This window comes from Molossus molossus, unplaced genomic scaffold, assembly GCF_014108415.1.
Source record: "Molossus molossus isolate mMolMol1 unplaced genomic scaffold, mMolMol1.p scaffold_m16_p_1, whole genome shotgun sequence".
In the NCBI taxonomy this organism is placed as follows: domain Eukaryota; kingdom Metazoa; phylum Chordata; class Mammalia; order Chiroptera; family Molossidae; genus Molossus; species Molossus molossus.
In genome coordinates this window covers 158,382,616-158,403,418 of record NW_023425344.1, presented here as the reverse complement: position 1 = coordinate 158,403,418, position 20,803 = coordinate 158,382,616, and the positions used below count along the sequence as shown (strand labels likewise).

At 46.0% G+C, this 20,803-nt stretch overlaps 1 protein-coding gene across 1 annotated transcript in view; it reads left to right on the top strand.

The window, feature by feature from the left end:
• STXBP6 (syntaxin binding protein 6) overlaps nucleotides 1-10,909 on the top strand; it is a 252,998-nt gene extending 242,089 nt beyond the window's left edge. Inside the window, 2 exon segments of the mRNA XM_036271586.1 lie at nucleotides 4,753-4,910; nucleotides 10,616-10,909. Of these exon segments, the coding sequence (XP_036127479.1) occupies nucleotides 4,753-4,910; nucleotides 10,616-10,639 (182 nt within the window). The 3' untranslated portion in view covers nucleotides 10,640-10,909.
• The last annotated feature ends 9,894 nt before the right edge of the window (nucleotides 10,910-20,803 follow it).

Sequence of the window (20,803 nt, the reverse complement as noted above, 5' to 3'; positions counted from 1 at the left end):
TGTAACTAAATATATAGTGCGGTTTCAAGCATGTTTCAGAGAAGCATATACAGAAAAATTACTACAATAAAATATACCATAAATAAAATTATAGTTATCTCTAAGTGGTTGAATATGACATGATTTTATTGCCTTTTTATAATAGTATGTATTCTAAATTTTCTACAGTAAGTTTTTTTAACTCATAATAAGGACAGGATGTTTTGTTTTATATTATGATTTTAACAAATGCATTAGGAACTACTACACTAAAGTCTCATTGCACACAGTTAATGCAGATGGTGTCATTAATCTCAGTACAAGAAAATTCCCATGGAGAGTCAGTACAAACAATGCTATTCATTTACTGTGTGGTTCCTGGCACATTGTTAAATCTGTCTCTCTACATTGCTGCTCCCACCTGTATAAATTGGATTTTAGAAATGATGATATGCCCATCACGTAAGGTTGTTATGAGGAACAGATTTTACTAAGTGTCTAGAAATAGTAAGTGTTCAGGCAACTGTCATTTTGCATTGGATTTATTAAGCTATTTAACTTCTGTTATGTTTATACTTTGCAGTTGTTTATTTTAAGGCTAGTAACAACAAATTTTTTATAAACTTCCCCTTTACTTTTGCTATAGCGAAAACATTTCCCTGTTTGCAGATTGTTGTTGACTTAATTAGATTCCTGGCACAGTCTCTAAAGGAGATAATTAACTTCACTAGACATAGACTAAAGCCTTAGACATTTGGAAAATTTATATTTCATGGACCCAGTTAGATCATGTGACAGCATCAGTTATGTGTCCAACTCTCTGCTAAGGCGTGAAGAAATCATAAGAGGATGATTTATACTTGTTGCCTCTAAGTCAACCGACATTTATTAAGTGTCTGTTGTGGGCCATGGATTGGGAATTAGAAATGAGAAAGATACAGTTTCTGCCCTCAAGGAGCTCACACTAGATATCCAGCAATCACATGAAGAAAAATAAACATACCATTGAAATCGACACCAAATAATGTGCATGTTGAGGGCAGCAGGGGGTAGGACAGGCTGGACAGGTTTCCCAGGAAAGAGGTCTGAAGTGTATAATAGCATTTAGGAGTAGTGGGAAGGCTACGGTGAGAAGCAGAGTTTCAGACAGAGGTAGCAGTAAGGACGAAGGCATGTAGGTCAAAGAAACATGAAACATTTGTTAAAATGTTGACCAGCCATGGGATTCGAAAGTGCTAGGTAGAAGGTAGAGTGGATGGGGTTATAAGACATGGGCTAAGAGAGAGAAGCAGAGGACAAGTCTCACTTTTATCTCAAAGTAGTGGGGAGGTGGTACTAGATTTGCCTTTTAGAAGTTTATTATCGAAGTGTGGAAGACAACTCTGGCCAATTTGGCTCAGCAATTGGAGCATGGGCCTGCAGACCAAAGAGTTGCGGGTTCAGTTCTGGTCAAGATCATGTACCTCGGTTGCCGTTCAGTCCCTGGCCCTGGCCGGGGTTGTGCAGGAGGCAACCAGTCAGTGTGTCTCTCTCACATCAATGTTTCTCTCTCCCTCCCTCCCTCCCACTCTGTCTGAAATAAATGGAAAAATATCCTGGGGTGAGAATTTTTTTTAAAAAAACATATGGAAGATAGACCAGAAAAGGTGTGGAGACAGACAAAAGGCTGTCACTGTACCTCTGAAGGTAAGAGGGATTGGATCAGTACAGAGACAATAAGAATGGTAGAGAGCAGAGAACTGTGTAAGAGGTGACCTGTAGTTGTATGGGGTAAAAATGAGGGAGGAATCTAGACTGGACTCCCCAACTCCTGAGTTGAGGAGCTAGGCAGACAGTGGGGTTAATCACCGAGCAGAAGACTCCAAAGGAAAAGCAGGTGTTTAGACATACTGATTTCAAGATGAGTTCAGGTCACTCACATGGAGTTGTCCAGTAAGAAACCTAAGGGTCTCGAGCTCAGCAGCACAATCTAGCTAAAGATAAAAATGTGGCCATTGAAGCCATGAGATGAGTAAAATTGTCCCAGGGAGAATCTGTAGCGTACATAAGAGAAGATGGCCAAGGGCAGAACCCTTACATTATAGCATTAGCAAGAAGGTCCCAGAGAGAAGAAAGTAAGCAAGCAAGAGACCCAAATCAAGAGGAGAAATTTCAAGACGTAGGGAATGGTCAGTAGAGTCAAGTGGTGTCCTCAGGGAATTTATAGTCCAGCTGGGAAGCCACTGCATCTACAGATGAAGAAACAAGGTAGAAAAGTTGCCCATGATTGTATGTAAGCAACCAAAAAGGACATAGCTCTCCCGGAGGTGAGGGAAAGAATGGAATTTTCCTGAAGCTTGATAAAGGTGACAGGACTTCACTGGGCCTGAACTATGGATAGAGATGAAACCAGGAGGTCATTTCAACGGAGGCCACAAGATTTATTCAAATCCACCCTCATGCCCCAAAATAACCAAAGGTAGATTTTTTTTTATTGATAGTAGCCAGCAGTGTCATCTTTGAATAGTGAAGACAGCATTTGGTTCCCTCATCTTATTATAACATGCGGTTCTCTTTTAGTTATGACTGTTGTTTAAATCAGATCCTATAAAACAGGGTGCAGTGTCACCTGGCATCACGTACAAGATTAACTTTATGGAAGTCATGACAAGAAAGCAGTATGGCTTATGCATAGCAGGATCATTCCAGAAACACAGATATGTCTGAACTTTGAGAATATCATGAGGGTCAATTCCAATGGGAAAAGACAAGTCCTGGCTATATACCCTCTTTATGTTATGAAAGTGAATTCTAAAATTCCTTTGCTTTAGTGTAGCTATTTCTAACGGAAATTACAGACCCTTGGCCCCATCTTCTCCCTAGCCTCTGCTGGCTAAGCTATGGGTATGTGGAAGGGAGCAGGAAAGGAGGGAGTTTTCTGGTGCCCTCTCCCACCCCTCCGCACCTGCCAGTCCCTCTCCATCCTCCCCTCCCATGGCCCTTTGTTCTCACGAACACGTGACTCGCAGTGCAACCCAGGCAATAACTCTTCATTTACCAAGAGGAATACCTTGAGGGCGGAAGCAGTCAGACATTACCGTGGGAAATAACCTGTCAGACCCTCTCTATGCTTGTCTGCCTACAATTCTGGCATAATGGTTGCTTCCCAGCACCAACAGTCTATCCACAAAGAGGAAGGTACAGAATAAGGAAAAGTCATTGGAAAACCAGGTTCCAATGCTGGCCGTGTCCCATCCTTAGTGACATGATCTCATGCAAGCCACTTAACCTCAGCTAGTCTCAGCCTTTGCAGTAGAATTGTTGTGACAAATGAGATGATATTTGCGAAGGAGCTTTATGATTGCAAAACACTATTGAAATGTTAGGCAGTGATGATAGGTGTCCTCATAGTCATGAGTGTGACGTGGAAGAAAGGGGGACCAAGATCTCTCCTAAAGCTGTTCTGAAGACCTGGACCTTCCATCCCAACTCTTGCATTCAGCCAGGTCTCTCCAGAGTGTCATCTCTTGCCCCTGTCTGTCTGTGCCGATTTACTTTGGCTCATTTTAGCCCTTGATGCAACCAAGCAATGCTAAGTAAACCCCATTCTCCCTCCTTTAGGGCATAGCGGAAGCCCTTGAAAACCACCCCTAAAGAAGAAAAATGGTAAACAGTTTATGAAGTGCTTCCTCTGGGCCAGGCACTTTGTTTGCCTGAGTTTCCTTTCCGCCAACCACAGACTATTCCCACAGAGGAGAAATTAGGAAGCCTTGCAGCTGAGACCAGAGGAAATTACATTTCTATTAAAAGCTGTCTGTGGCTAGATGTATCCATCTCAGGTACAAAGTTAAATGATGTAATAAACTTATTCAAAGACATAAAGCTATTACAGTAAATGCCATTAAATATCTACCACTCAATGTTAACAGAGTACGGCGATAAATCTCCTTCAGTTGTCATTTTGCAAGGTGCATGTTCTCAGTGGGTCATGCATCTGTCGGTTCCTCACTGTTGAATTCTGTTTCCCAGTCCTGGCAAGTGGGAGGTCAGGGTTGCCTAACCCGCTGAACTTGATGGCCTCCAGCTTTCTCAGTATTGTCACTTGTGAACCGGGGAGTGCTAAGTGTCTTCTCAGGCTGGTTCGCTGTGTTCTACCTGCTGACTAAATGCAGAGACTAGAGGCAAGGAGACCCAGCTAGCCGAGCCACAGCTCAGATTCAAGGTCGAGAGCTGACACAGCTACTCCGGACTTTGAGGTTGATTCGGAGCTTCTTACACGGAGCCGTACATGTAGGCATGAAGGGATGAAATGAAAGGGAAGAGCTGGGAGGAATACAGAGCATTATATCTGGAAAAGTGCCATGCCCCAGTTTTCCTGTGGTTATTCACCTAAATCCCAGGTGAAGAGGAAAGGCACAGAAGACCCAGATATATCTCATTCAACTCGCCTGATTCTCTGAACTTGCCAGGATTTCCATTTCCATTTGCAAGCCAAGCCCTAAATCCAGGCAGCCCCAGTGTCTTTGGGCTTCCCCAAACAGAATGCCGGGAGAGTAGACATGAGGGGTGTGTCGGCGATGGGGATGTGAGAGAAGCTTTCGGCATTTGCCCAGGTCCTGCAGGCAACGGTTATTTCCCCTGCAAGTGAGTTGGTCAGACCGGAGCAGAAGAAACGCCGACTTGGCCTTTGTGTGGTGTGACCGGCCTTGCTCTTACAGGTGCTCAGCCCTGGCAGGAGTCTGTCACTGCAGGTCAGCCGGGCCAGCTTCTGATGCTCTTGCTGTCCTTCTTCAGGAAACAGCATCCTCCATTCCGCTGCCGACAGCGTGACCAGCGCCGTCCAGAAAGCGAGCCAGGCCTTGAATGAGCGCGGGGAGCGGTTAGGCCGAGCGGAGGAGAAGACGGAGGACATGAGGAACAGCGCCCAGCAGTTTGCAGAAACTGCGCACAAGGTGGGTCCTGCAGACGGCCGAGGTCTCAGCTCTGGGCATCAGGGAGCTTTAATGCAAAGTAACTTTATTTCTGTATGTCTCCCATGATGGCAGCTGCAAAGTCAAGCCTTTTCCCCCCTGTACTTAGTAAGTACCATCTGCTACTTAGTAAGTACCATCTGCTACTTAGTAAGTACCATCTGCTACTTAGTAAGTTTCCATCTGCTACTTAGTAAGTACCAGAGTCACGACAGATTTCTTCTGGTCCTTGTTTCTTGGGATATCTCCTTTCTGAGGTCCCCATCCCCATCTCTGACCTTGGGCCTTTGAGAAAGGTGGACTGTCTTTTATTCCTGCCCAGAAGTTTAGGGCTCAAGTCTCAGGGAACAGTGTCAGGAGGGAGGAAGAGGTCAGGTCCCAGAATATCCCTCCTCCCTTGCCAAGTGCTTGGAAGAGGACTTTGGCTGCTTGTGCTGACTTTTCCTTGCTGTCTCTTTCCGGCCATGAGCTCAGCATCCTGTGTTCTTATCTTTTCACCTTATGAAAATCAAGCTTTGGCCGCAGGGCATGACCAGCGCCGTACAGAAGCTGGTGTGCAGGGCTGGCCTCCCTCTGCAAGGGGCCGTGGACCGCCAGGGCCCGCCTGACTAGTGCAGAGCTTCCCCGCCATGTCTGAACCCCGAGAAAAGCATTTCCCACGTGATGTGCCCCGGGGTACACACATCCACATTCTCACACCCCCTAAGAATGTGCCTTTCCGAAGGGGAAGGTGGAGTTTTTATTGGCAGCCAGCTCTCTAAGGCAGTCACAACCAAAGGAAAGCGTCCCCGTGGGTCCGACGATGGGATTTACTGCTGTTTTTGTGTTAGGTCAAACAGCAGTAGCGATTCAAATCGAGGTTTCCAGAAAAAGCTTCTGCTGATAACAGCATCTCAGACTCATGATCTGGCCCTACAGATATGCTTTTCAGGTGACCTTTTGGGGGAACCATTAATTTGCTTCAACAGAAAACCCTACTTTTGCTGAGGAAACAAGAATGGACAAACTGAAAAATAACAAGAAAAACCTCGCCAGCTGAGCGCAGGCATGAGGCTCAGGCTCAGACCAGACTGCAGATCCAATTCCAGGTGGATGCTTCCTGCCTTCCCTTCCTGCGTCCCCTCTGCTCAGACCTGTCTCATGTCATCAGTTCTCTGTCGTGACAGGGTCTCACTGCACTGCTGCTGGGGGGGCGCCTTTGGGGTTCCCAGGAGGAGAACTGGCCAGATCTGTTTGAAAATGCAGGCCGTCCTGATAGGGGCCAGCGCCCCGGCTTGCCGTGGCTGTTGCAAAAGGAGCCAGCTCAGATGTGTGGTTCTCCTGTCCCTTGATCCCTTCTCCAGCCTTCGTCACAGAGGAATAAAGATGAGATGGAAATGCTGGGATTCCAGCCCCAGCTCCATTGATAACAACAGCAACTTTAGTCATTTAAATGAGGGGTGGACAGAGGAAGTCTGGAGAAACATTTAAAGTGTTGATTTGGAGAAGAGAAGACTAAAGGGAATCATCTGTAATTGTCTTCAAGTCTGGGGAGGGTGATGGCACAGGCAGTTCTTTTTTGCCTGACCGCACAGAACGGAGCAGTCGATAGTGTGCTGATAAAATTCTGCTAAAACAAGAGCTTCGGTTAATGATTAAACCATGAACCAGGTTACCAAGGAAATCAGTGAAATCACTCTTCCTGAGGTGGAGCAGACAATACCTGGAGGTCATCCATGTGGGCGTCCCCTTCAGAGGAGCTTACACAAACACTGGACTGGGCAGCCTAACCACATGGCCAGAATGTGTGGCCCTGGTCACCCTGTTTCCCTGGCGGTATGCCAGGTTTGCTAAGTCCCTGGGAAGGCGGTATGGTAGGGTGGTTAACATCTTGTGTCTGATTTACCAGCTCAGTGGTTTACCTCATCAGTGACCTTGAGCAAATGCTTAATTTCTCTAAACTCCTCATCAGTAAAATATGGCTAATTAATGTGAGTACCTATCTTCTAGGGAATTGAGAGAATTGAATGAATTCAAACCTGTAAATCAATTAGCACAATATATGCACATAGAAATCTAAATTGGTATTTGTTACAAGTATGTCCATGACGATGGTTTCCGCTGAACCTGCCCTATTTGGTCACATAATGAGCACAGTGTGAGGGGCACAGGGAGTGGAGAAATGGGCTCCAGGATCCTAACGCAGGGGTGGGAGGGATTGGAGGGGAGATGGTGTGCTCTCCACCGGAGGTGGGGGGGGCGGGGGTGTTAAATGCGGTGCTTCCTAAGCACAGAGCAGCCCTTGAGACAGGAGCATCAGAACAGACACTGATCAGCCCACCAAAGGCAAAAGGACCTCTGGCTTTGAGCACCAGGAAGATCCCAGGCAGCCAGTGACACCTCTGTGAGCATTGTGAGGAGGAGAGGGAGGGGCTGCCGGAGCCTGCTGTGGGGGAGGGGAGGGCGGCTGCTGAGCCAGATGGGCATTGCACTTCTGCATTGGCAGTGCTCCTGACGAGGACACTGGCCTCTTTACATCAGGGGCGGCTATTTTCCTGGGGACTGGGACTTCCTGATTTGAACCCACTGGTGTAGGCTGACCGTGAAGATGTCATTTCGCTGGTCAACACCCCACCCGGCCTGCCGATGAGGAGAGAGTTCAGAGATGGAAGCCAGGCCCTCCACCCCCAAGACACGTGGCGGTGTTGATTCATGAAGACTAGGCTGTGTTTACAGTCAAGACTCAGTGCACATGTCAGAGCCCTGAGCAGAGAACAGTAATTCCAGGCGACAGTTCTTTGTGTTTCCTGGTCAAACGAGGGCACCCAGCTCTAGCTGGAGAGCATGGCCCACCTTCCTAGATTGCAGGAGAAAAGGATCTTCGCTTCGTAGCTTTCCCCAGTCCTCCTGCAGTGACCCAGGTATGTCAGCGAGTGGGTCACCTTTGCACAACCCTGCCATCAAGACATGAGGGTGCTTGTCTTCTGTAGAGCTGATGGAAAATGCTCCTGCACCCCCCTGCTTCTGCTCCATCAGCCTTGAGGAAGTGTGGTTCCTTCCTGAGCTGTGGGCTTGGTACAGTCTCAGCCCTTAGGAGAGCACAGCTCAGCCACGGAGCAGACCTGCTCGCTTTCCTTTGCCCCAGAAGTACAGTGTGTGCAGCGCTCTGGGGCCTGCCGTGGGCAGTGAGTCAGCAGGGGACAGCGGGACCCACACCCAGGCGGCAGATGACCTTCCTCACAGGAGGACTGGTGAGCTGCCCTGTTCTGCACGTGCCACGTGTGGGGGGCAGGGATGGTCAGTGGCATCTGTCTCACTGGCAAGGAACGGCTGCCTCTGTCCTTACTCTGTGTGCTTCCTTTGGGCCTATGAGCCAGAAGGGACCTCAAAAGTCCAGGCCTCTTAAAGAATCCCCCCAGTATGAGTAATGATTTTATTGTTATTTATCATTATTATTATTTAGGTGTCATAGTTTGCACAGCTTTGAAAGAGAAAACTGTCCATGACATATGGAGAAAACAAAATATATCAAAAGGAAATTTCAAACTACTCTTCTGTAGGAACGCTGACTTCTAAATTGGTCCATGGCATCTGAGCTGGAGCTGATATTTCTAGACATGAGGTACAGAGCAATTGTGACTTTAGAGCTCGAGGTCATATAACAGACCTGTGGCAGGGAGGCGACAGTCCCCTGCCTTCCATATTCTAGCTCCGAACTCCCACACAATTAAAAAACAAAAAACAAACAATAACAAAAAACCTAGATAGCATGGAAATGATGCCACTTTCTGACTTTCTTCGAAAATACCTCAAATTGCAGAATGTCCAATCCAGTCGTGTTTCTGCAGAGCTGAGCAGGCCACGCCCGGCCTGGCCGGGATTCCCTTGGGGCAGGTCCAGACACGCTGTCGTGGTGACCAGGGCCTGATGTGAGCAGCAGCCCCGTCGCTACCGAAGATTAATGACTGGGTGAATTGGCACATGCCCACTGGTTGAAGGTTAACAGCTCAGTAAATAACAGGACAGCAGCATTGATCAAATATTTATGGTTGTTATTCATTACACACAACACTTAACAGCTCTGTGTTGAGTTGAATGGTCCTCGTTGTTAAATAATGTATAAACACTAGAAGGCAGCAAGAAGCAGGGCCCGGAGCACAGGGGCTCAGAGTGTGGCTGGGAGAGGGACGTACCCTGGGGAGAGCCCCGCCTCTGCCATTTCCATCCACCATGCTTTCCATAAGCCCTTGGCGGTCAGGAGTTATAAGCCACCACCGTCCTTTGTGGCAAAAACCCACAGCACTTAGCACGTGGCCTGGGTGCACTCAGGACTTCACGAACACCGTCTGACAATGACTGACAGTTGGTGTCAGCACTGCAGAAGGCCCGTGGAGGTCTTCACTGAGGTTGTCTTCACCAGACAGAGGCACCAGGAGCTCTTTCAGCCGAGGTTTCCCAAGCAGAGTAGTTAGTTTAACAGCACGAGTCCCCTCTCCATCACATGCTGACGTGGCCCAGGTGTCGCAGCTGCAAGAGAAAGATTGGTGCTGCTCTTGCAGGTGCCCTAGCTGAGGCGGTAGCCCCAGGTTATAAGTTCTTCGTTGGCGACATCAAGGAGGAGAAGAGGAGCCTAGGATTGCCCTGGGTTACACTGGAGAAATGAATGGCCGACACCTTCCGGTGTGATGCAGAGCACCCCTGGGTGGACTCTGGGGTTCCTCTTGCTAGGTCTTCAAGGGCTGAGAACCCGGTCATGATGCAGATGACAGTTTTCTACAGAGTCGCCTACATAGAATCCCCTGCCCTTTGCTCAAAAAACATTCTTAATCCCACAACCCTGCCACCTACCCCCAGTCACTCCAGCCCCAAACTCAGGGATTAGTCCTATTATCAGACTCTGAACATAAGAAAAACTACAATTCAACCTCAACTCTGCATTCTGGGCTCCTTGGACAGGATCTGGCTGAGGCAAGCAATGTCAGATTTAATTTTATGTTTGTACCTGCATACATTTCCTTAAATATATCATCAGGGCTCCAGCTGGGCCGGGGAAGATGTTGAATAATAAGGTGGAATTTGGTGTTCCTATTTATAAAGATCTAACTTTTCAGTAAACTGCATTTCTCAAATACCAGTGGGAGAAGTAAGTCAAGGTCTGGACTTGGTTTACTGTTCAGCCCTAACACAATTGAATCAAGTGCTTTGGACTTGGTGGAATGTCCATGCCGGTTGGATATTGAGTGGATTACCGAAAATTGTTTCTCTACCACTGTTGATTTGTAATACTCGGCGATGTCAGTAAATACTTGTATTTGAGGAGTATTGGGTTTCCTGGATAACGAGTAACCCCTGAGGCCAGAGGCCTTTGTTTGTCTGCCCGCCCCTGTTCCTAGGGCAGGTCACTCATTCAGCCTGTGCACTGGCTTTTCCATTTGTTTCTGCAGTGGAACGAGGGCACGCGTGGCCCTCTCCCCACCTGGACACGTGCACTAACACAATTACTGTAAGGAGGGGTAACACATTCAGTGCTCCATGGGTGATTGGGGGAAACTTTGCACATTTACTAGATGCAATGGCGCTCTGCCCCAGCAAGCAGGATCTTGGTGCTGCGTCTTATCGTGGGCATGGGGACGGGGCACGGGAACGGGGCACAGTGGACTCCCGCTGCCTGACGACGTCTCCCTTTTCCCACGCCTCTCTCCCCTTAGCTGGCCATGAAGCACAAGTGCTGAGGAACTGCCAATCCGGGTGACCTTCTTCAGAGAAGTGGAAGAGTTTGTTCAGCAGTTTTTACAAGAATTCCGGACCTCCACTTGCTTCTTTTCTCCAATAATATATGGACATTTAGAGGTTTTGTTTTTCTTTTAAAGATGTTAATATGAAAAAGATGTTGTGTTTATATATTTCCCTAATGATCTTGGTAAGAATGCTGCCATAGCAACAGCTCTGATTTGTTTTTGTTGTTGTTGTTGTTGTTTTTCCACTGTGTGTATGTGTGTGTAAATGTGTTTTCCCTTTTTTTACAGTTTTTTTGTTTGTTTTGTGGTAGTTTGAATATGAAATTTGGACCAAATGATATACTGAGCTGGCTCTAGACTAGCATCATGTATTTTTTTTCCCTGATATTAAACAGAAAGACATTTTAATATGGTGACATCAGACACTATTGTTCCTGGTTTGAAATAAAAGTCAAGCCACGATTGGTTTCTCTCAGTCTCCTAGCTACTCTTAATTTGAAGGTTAAGATTCTATATCCAGAGAAATAAATCTGTGTTATGAAAAACAGTTGGATTCATCTGGGCAAACGGTAGTCTTAGATTTTGCTTTTTATGTAATAATCTTTCGCAGGAGCCATCACCAGCATTCAAAAAAACAAATCAGAATCATGGATAGACATCTCCTTTCTGAGGGACAGTGTAAATACTTGTTTCTAGGTTGATTATTTGAAATTATCGAACGAAGGAAAAAAATTTGAGTTTAGACACCTAAGAAAAAGCCTATTTAAAAGCCTCCATGCAATTATGGCTGCTTCTTTCTTTTGTCTTTGTCCCAAGTTCCAGTAGCTGGTATTGAAAAGAGCTCGAATTTTTATCAAGAACTGACTTTTCCAGATAAAGGTCTGTGTAACTGATCATGTGAAAAGTTACTACATTTAAAATCTTTTGTCTTTTCACAAAGCCATGCCTATTTTAGAGACACCCTTACAACGTCCTTGGGAAATGACCTTCAGGCTGCTAGTATCTGATTGTTTGGAAGTTGGATGTTATTGCTGTGGATTTATGTAGTGTAACTTCCAGGGGGGTTGTTGACAAGCTGCGTGTCACGGCACGTCCAGTGTGGCAGGTCCGACGTGGAGCAGCACAGCCAAGACGCCGTTGCGTCAGTCCACACCTGTGACTTCGCGTTACTGGAGGCAGCTCGGGGTCCGGAGCCCAGCAGTTTGTTTCCTAGAGGGTTGAAAAGCTACACAGAAAAGCCGTGCTTGGCCTTCTGCAAACAGGAGGTGAGCTGCACACTGTCGCCTCCCACCGCAGCGCATTGAGTTTCAAGCTGCCTGGACCTTCAGGACCTCTCTGTCCGGTCCCACCCATGCGGCCAGCTGAGTCCGCATGTAGCCTCTTACCTGGCAGTGTAAGGTGACTTCTGGATTATTTACGCTGGTTTAAATGGCCTAAGTCCTCCTGACAGAGCATTCCCGGGGAGACAGAAATTCGGGCTGGTGTGGGGGTGTGACTGTATTAGGCAGTATATCAAAAGGGAGATGGGATTTGCTGAAGACAAATTTCTGAATCCTCTTAGGGCGATGATCCAATTCTAAAAAAAAAACACCTCTCTGTGAAGTTTATATGGTAAACTATATAAGTTTACTATAGCATTTTGTACTTTTCTCTTGGTGTCTAAAAAGTTTAAAGAAACAAGAAACGTTCTTTCTGATGGGTACCATTAGAAGCATTTATAATTTCTAAGAAAAGCCCAAAAGATCACTCCAAATAGGTTTGTTTGCCGACCTCATTTCAGAAAATACACACGCACACATATTCATCTTCCCAAATTGGATTCTAGCTTCAGAGGTACATAGTTGGTATAAATAATTGAAAGGGTAAATCTAAACCCTCCCGACAATAAGCCAAACTCAAAAATACAATTTGTTGCCAGCTATCAAATAACACTGTTGGCGGAGCTGCTTCTGAAGTGGTGAAGGATGAGGTTCTTCCTTCCTGGTCAAATTGTGGTGGTTACTCTTCATAAATATGAGTATTCCACATCTTGCCCTCTTTCCTCACTCTATTTACCCTTCAGACTTAAGTCTTATTGTAAATAGCCTGGATTAGAAGAAGACCTATCTGAATTAGCTTCCTCTGTTGATTTGCTTCCAGACTGTAATCACGACCTTGACCTCCCAGTGTCAAATTCATATACAGGGCTCCACCCCACCGAGGGGCCAGAACAGCAATCTCTGTCCCTCCTCAACCCCTTAAACTCTTGGACAGGAGCCCTTTGATAACATACGTGAAGGTCTTTGCTATCCTTCTGTAGAAGGTGCTGCAATACAAAGTATTAATAAAATCTAACCTAGAGAAAATTGCTAAAATGATTCATTGTTTAGGATCAATTTGTTTGGTTGAGCTTACTAAAAGACATTTCATTTCTGTTTGTTTCATTTCACTCTGGGTTTTCAGGATACTGTGTTTTTGTGAAGGACTTTTATAAATTGTATTGACAATGCATAAAGAAAAGAAATTTCCCAGTGTTACTACTTCTTGGAATGTAGCCGTAGTATTCTTCACTAGTATTATTAGATATCTGTGTCCAGGGAGTATACAGTTATTCAGGCTAATGTTTCATATTAAAGAATGTATTTGTAAAATGTGACAGGATCGGTAGTTAACATTTTTTAAGCTCTGAAAAAAAAATAAAGATTATGTGTTAACTTCAAGTTACAGTGAACTCTGTCTTCATACTGCTCTTGTGGCTAATGGTTGTGCATTTGTGGAAAAATATTTACGGAATGCCCTAAGCGTGGGCTATTCACGATGGATCCCCCTCTAGTGTTTAGAATTGTGGCACTGCTGATTCTGCTGTACAGTTCATTCTTCGGAAGTTCCCTGAGGTGTCAAATAGAGTTTTTGTTTCTTCCAGAGACAAGTGACACCTGCTCATGATTCACTATTACAGCAAACTCTGATTTTGTCATTAAACATTTTAACTCTGTGATGAAAGTTTGTTTCTCTTGGTTATTTGTAAAATCTATAAAAACACTCCCAAATAGGTAGGCATCGTGTGCATTGATGGAAAATCCTGAGTGCCTAAGGCGACTGAAGAACTAGGGTTAGCATTAGGATAAAGTTGCACAACATTATGATAATGAGATCCTATCCAGCAAGCGTTAAATTTTTTTTTTTTTAATCCTCACGGGCAAAGCAATTAAACTGATTAATAGTTAGCTTTCTGCTGATGTTGGTGGTGTGCTCAGCTCAAGTACTTATTATAGCAGGCACCCTCACTCAGAAGACTGGTTTCATGCCCTGTTAAGTTGGAAAGAAGACTTGATCAAATTATGTCGATTTATTTTTATGGAAAAGTAAATGCAACTTATTGCATCGCCCCATTTGTTTTCAAGGGAGCTGACTTAGGCAACTACTGTAGCATAATAGCCACCTCTGGGTTGGCATGGACACTCGATAAAGCAGTCAGGACTTGAAATATTTCCTGGAAGGACTGCAAGTAGGAGGGAAAACTGCAGTCTCCGCTTTTCAGAGGGAAAAACAATGGATAGTTTAGCTTGATCAAGACCCTGCCTTAAATTAATTACATATTGAAATGCACCAGTGTTTGTGAACTAATTATAAACCAAGTGCCTTGTAATGGTGATCTTTTTCTTAATATCATTTTTATTTGTTCATCATTACACCACAACCAACTCTCAACTTTTATGGGAGGATCAACATGACAAGTGTTTTTAGAAAATCCAGTGGTGCCCTTTCCCTTTGCCTTCAATGAGAAAACAATTGACGTCACCCTCATCCTCGGCCTGGACAAGTGGGTTACGGGTAAGGGTGGGGCCGAAGTAGAAGGGGGAGGAAATACGGAAACACATTTCAAACAGAAATGCAAAGGTTTGAGTGTTATTGTTATCGAACCCCAATATTTGAGTCTGTCCACCTCTATGCATGGGCCGAAAGAAATACATGAGCAGGTGTGTGCAGTGAAGGAAGGATGATGTTTAGTACAGAAGTGGCCACTCAGAATACAGGCGAATTCCTGCCCTGAAATCTGGGCTCCCTGATGGTGTGTAGGTTTCAGATTATGTAGAGCAAAATCATAAGACACCAAGGGCTAGGGGTCATGTTGAGAGTTGACATAGGGTAATAAATCATTTCTTCATGTCTTGAGGATAGCTCTGAGGTCAGCTCCAGAGTCCCTGTGTCTGATTTCATGGAAAAGTAGCCAGGGGGTCCACCTTAGGGCTCAGGAGCTGAAACACAATGTAGGTCAAGGTGGAAGCGGTAGCCTGCCAGAGATCCAGACTTTGTCCTTGTGATCATAAGTCAGGTCTGGGCTATTGTCTTCTGCTGCCACTTGTGTTAAGGACTATCAACGGGAACGGCTGGGTCTATGAGATGAAATAGAGAGGGGGGGAGAGGGGAAAAAATGATTTCTAAAGCTATGGTCACAAATCAAAATCATGAGGCCCCTCAGTTTCACTGTGTCCTGTCGAAACTGTTCTGTGTGCTTCTTCACCTGCATGGGTGAGCCTGGGTGGGAGCTGGGCATTCAGTGTGTGTTCACCTAAGTGGGCACACGGCTGGCATCAAGGAAAGGGTTCTGTTTCTGGATGCCCCTGAAGTCACTTTGCAATATCTTTTTGCCCATCTGGACATGGCTAGGCAACTGACATTTTTTCCAGAGGTCAGTGAAACAGAAAAATGGCACAGGTGGGCCATTATCAAAGCATGAGAAATGTCAAGACTTGAGACATGAGAAATTCCTGGCTCAAAGCTCCTGGAACCCTTAGACTTTCCTAAGTGTTGAGAATTGAAATGGTGTATTTTGTTATGTTAATGAGTTGGCTTTAGAGATGTACCTAAGAATAAGGTTCTAATTGCCAAGGGAACCAACCACATGACAAAGGGTTGGAACTTTCAGCCCCAGCAACCCCACACCTCTGAAAAAGGGAGAAGGACTGGAGGGTTCAATGTCAGTGGCCAATGGTTAATCCATCATGACCATGGAACAAAGCCTCCATAAAAACTGAAGAAGATGAGGTCTGGTGAACTTCCGAGTTAGTGGATACAGAGAGAGTGGTGTGCTCCCAGAGGTCATGGAAGCACCTTGCCCCATGCATCTCTTCCATATGGCTGTTGTGAGTTACATCTTTTCACAATAGACCAGTGATCTAATAACATATTCCTCTGAGTTCTGTGAACCTTTCTAGCAAATTAATCATACCCAAACACGGGGTTGTAGGAACCTCTGATTTATAACCAGTCGGTCAGAAGTACAGATGACAACCTGGATTTGTGATTGGCATTCTGAGTTGAAGGAGTTTGGTAAAACCTCCAATCTCTGGCCACTTGGTCAGAAACACAGGTACCTTGGGCTTGCCTCTGACATCTGAAATGGGTCGGGGGGTGGGGCCATCTTGAAGGACTAAACCCTTAACATGTGGGACCTGAGGCTGTATCTCCAGTAGATACTGTCAGAATTGAGTTGAATTTTCTGACACCTTGCTGGTGTCTGAGAATTTGTTGGTGTGGGGGAACACCCTCTGCCAGGATGGATTGGGTCTGGGAACCCAATTTACCCACCCCCAAGGCAAGTCTCACTTAGTTTCTCTAAATGTGAATGCACTAACTGTCCTCTTTTAACAAGATGATGCAAAAGATGGATTTTCTTTTGGTTTGCATTTTGAAAATCCAGAAATTATGTATGAAAAGGTGTTATATAGCAGTAGCCAGCCTGACACACAAAATCGATGTTCATTTATCCCTGCCCCTCTGAGTGGTCACCTTTCTCCCCTCCGATTCTTCGTAAATCCTGCTTTAGCTGCTCTTCCAAGGGGTTGACCTACGCAAAGCACTGGTTTGTAGCAGCTTCGGGAGTTCTCCCATCCTGGCTGTGGCATGTCAGTCACTTTGGGGAGCTTTTAGAAATGCACACATTTTACTCCCAAATTTGCCTTGTTGGTGTTCCTGGTCTTCATGGGGGGGGGGGGGGCGGTGACCCCAGCAGGCCCTGGATGGTGGGACACATGGCTTCCTTGATGCACTAGATTTAAATCAGCAAATTAAAGCTGTCAAGGAAATTAAGAATGTGCATTAAACTCAATGACTGCTATAATGTAACCTCTGCCTTGACCCCCATTATATTTTCTCCCTTGAGCCTCATCTGGAGCCTCAGCATTTCCTGAGTCATAGATTCACTTCCCACCCCCTCCCACCACTGAGGTTCTCTGCCACATTTTCTTCTTTCTGCTGATGAGTCATGGTCCTGGCATCACAGGTCTTCAGAGGTGGGTCTGCTCCGGTGGCGCAGCCCAAGGGGCACTGCTGGTCGTGGGCTGGTGGACTAAGCTGCCTGGCCTCCCTCGGTCCCCAGAACCAGTGGACGGACCTGAGAGATTCGGAGTCCGCTGTGAAGGTGGGTTGTCACTGCTCTCATGTTATGTCTGTTAGACATTCTAAATGCTATTGGTCCTCTCCAGGAGAGTGAAGATATTTTTTATAGAATACATGTTTTCCTTGTGCCCGTGTGCTCAACCAGCTCAAGCCAAGGGTGCCCGTTGAAATGGGACCTGGACCCATCATGTACTTGGATGTGTCAGAGGTTAGACAGGAACTGCCATCCTACAAGTCCCAGCTAAGCTATCACTCGAAAACATTAGATATGAGCCTTTGTCCAGTGACATCCCATCACAATTGCTTTGCCACTCTGAGATGACACAGAAGGAAGAAAAATGAGCCCATGAATTCTCAGCTTTGCCCTGTAGTCTGAAACATGGCTAGGATGGTTCACAGTTTCTGAAGAATACTCCGGTTATGTGCTCTGACCCTGTCCACCAGATGCTCTAATTCTAATGCCACACCCTTGGTGACTGAGGCCTGAAACTCTGTCCGTTTTCCTTACAACCAATCCTCTCTTTTACTGCCCCAGGAAGGAAAATCCAGTTCCTACTACCGAACGTGCTTCTTTTTTCATAGCACACTGGCTTCCTTCAGGGAGTTTTGCTCTTTCAGACCTGAAATTACAGTGATGAAACGTGGACCCACTTACATTGGCCTGAAACTTTCTGATATTGAAGGAGCCTTGGCATTGGGGGGGGGGGGGGGGGCTGTATCTGTAATACTTTCAACAATAAAGATGCATTTTAAAATTAAAAATAAAATAAACTTTGGGGGAAAAAAGGAATATGTGAACTTTACTCCACCCTCACCCCAGGAGGAAACACAAGACATTTAACTGGAGTGGACATGAGCAGGGCGCCCTCTGGTGTGGTTTGCAGGAGACAGCACTGCCTTGTGGTTACAGGTCCTTCCCCACTCCAAATTCCACCTCCCTCCTACTAGGTGGGTGGCCTCAGGCAAGTGACAGACTCTCCTGTGTCTGTTTTCTCAGTTTTAAATGGGAATGATTATCTACTTCACAGGTTATCATAAGGATTAAGTGAAATAATGAATGTGAAGACTTTAGCACATAAGGGCTCCATGTGGGTCAACTCAGCAGCGGCTACTTCTCTGTGAAGGATCCAAAGTAAAGCAGCAAACCTCCCAGGCTTGTGATGCTGCCAGACGGTGCTGCTGGCTAGAAGAATGGACGTGTTATCCTCAGATCCTTGGCACAGGTCACACGAGCAGACGTTATCCAGGCCTCTTTGACCATTTTTACGGCCCAGGGACATCAATCCCTGGACATTTTATATGTCCCACCTCTGGGATGAGGAGCGGCTATTGGCCTACAGGAACCCAGAGGGGTCATTTTCTAGAGGAAATTTCCAAAAAGACAAACCTGGAGAGAGGAGTAAGAGAAATCAGCCTCTGTGCCTGTGCCATCAACTATGGAAATGGACGTGAGTGGTTCTAGGGCCTGGGGTGTTATTTGACGTGTTCTTTGGGCAGTAATTCATGCCCCTCTTTTAAAAAGAAGCTCAAGCTGCCCTGGCCGGTTTGGCTCAGCGGTTAGAGCATCGGCCCATGGACCAGAGAGACCTGAGTTCGGTTCCCGCTAAGGGCACATACCTCTGTTGCAGTTTGGCCCCAGTTGGGGTTGTGTGAGTGGCAACCAGTCAATGTGTCTCTCTCACATTGATGTTTCTCTCTCTCTCTTCCTCCCTTTTTCCCTCCTGCTCTATCTAAAGATAAAATGCAAAGATGTCCTCATGTGAGGATAAAAAATGAATAAATGAGCTCAAGGTTGATCTGCAGATGTATTCGTGTGATCCCAAGGATGCCACTCAATTCCTAGATGACTTAAATTGACAGTTACTTCAGGACAACTATTTACTCCACAAATTGAACCTGGGCCTAAAGTGAAACTAAGCCTAAGAGAAATAAGGAAGTAACGAATATCTCACTAAAGTGTGAATCGGTGGTAGGACTTTTCCTAGAAGCATCTTTAGGCATTCAGCTAAAAGAAGGAAAGAAGACCCCAGAAAAACGATGCTGTCAGACTTCCGGTCAGGATGACGGTGTAAGTAAACATGGTATCGCGTCCTCCCACAACCACATCAAAGTTACAACTAAAGTGGCCCTGGCTGGTTTGGCTCAGTGGTTGCAGCATCAGCCTGCGGTCCAGAGAGACCCGAGACCTGGCTTCAGTTCCCGCTAAGGGCACATACCTCGGTTGCAGTTTGTCCCCGGCCCTGGTTGGGTGGCAGCCACTCGATGTGTCCCTTTCACGTTGATGTTTCTCTATCTTCCTCTCTCTCCCTCCCACTCTATCTGAACAAATAATGAAAAGAAAAAAAAAAAAAAAAACTACAGAACAACCATCATTCAAAACTGCCTGAAATCAATCTGAATGGAAGTCCTACAACTACGGAATTAAAGCAGCAGCCACATCTAGACTGGTAGGAGGGGCGGAGGCGGACAGGCTGGTCCCATACCCAAAGATAAAAATCAGGAGGATACCTCAAATGGGAAGGTTCTCCCTGAGGACTGAGGGGTCCCCGTCCCACACCAGGCACCAAGCTCAGGGTTCCAGTGCCAGGAAGAGAAGACCCTGCAACTTCTGGCTGGAAAAACCAGCGGGAACTGAGACTCAGGGAGGCTGAGGCGGCCGGAGCCCCAGGCAGCTCCTCTTAAAGGGCCCGCACACGGACTTACTGGGACTCACACCCTCTAGGCTCCAGCGTGGAGGAGGCATCTTGAAAGGCACCAGAGACATATGGGGAATAACTGAGCTGTTTGGCACTGGAGCAAGGGTTGGAGAGGCAGCTTTCTCCTGGACAGTTGTGCTGTCAGAGGCCTTTGTTCCTTTGGTGAGCCCTTCCCTGGGGCGACAGACAACCGCTATATCTGGGACTCCAGCAACCTGGCTCACACTGGTAGCCCCACCCTGGTGATTCCCTGAGGCCCCACCCACCCAACTTTCAGGCCCACCCAAGCTATTGCCAGTTGCTTTACCACAGGATTGGCCTGTCTTGGATCCTGCTTCAGGTTCTCCTAAATTCTTTCAACAAGCAATATCTGGTCTCAGCTAGCCCCATACCTCTCATTAATACATAGAAACAAACACAGAGAGGCAGCCAAAGTGAGGAGACAAAGAAACAAGTACCAAATGAAAGAATAGAACAAAACTCCAGGAAGGGAACTAAGCAAAATGGAGATAAGCAACCTAACAGGTGCTGAGTTCAAAACACTGCTCATAAGGATGCCCAATGGACTTGGTGAGAATCTCAGTAAATTTAATGAGGGCCTCAAGAGCATAAAAAAGGACCAGTCAGAAATGAAGGAGACACTAACTGAAATAAAGAATAATTTACACAGATTCAATAGTAGAGTAGGTAAAGCCAAGAAGCAAACCATCGATTTGGAAGGAAGCAAAAAACACCCAATCAGAACAGCAAAAAGAAAAAGGAATCCAAAAAATTGAGGAGAGTGTAAGGAGCCTCTGGGACAACTTCAAGCATGCCAATATTCTCATCTTGGGGGTGTGAGAAGGAGAAGAGAGAGAACAAGAAATCAAAAACCGATTTGAAACAATAATAGCAGAAAACTTCCCTAACTTGATGAAGGAAACAGACATACAAGTTCAGGAGGCACAGAGAGTCCCAAACAAGATGAACCCTAAGAGGCCCACACCAAGACACATCATCATCAAAATGCAAAAGGTTCAAGACAAAGAGAGAATCTTAAAAGCAGCAGCAGAAAAGCAGTTAGTTATCTACAAAGGAGTTC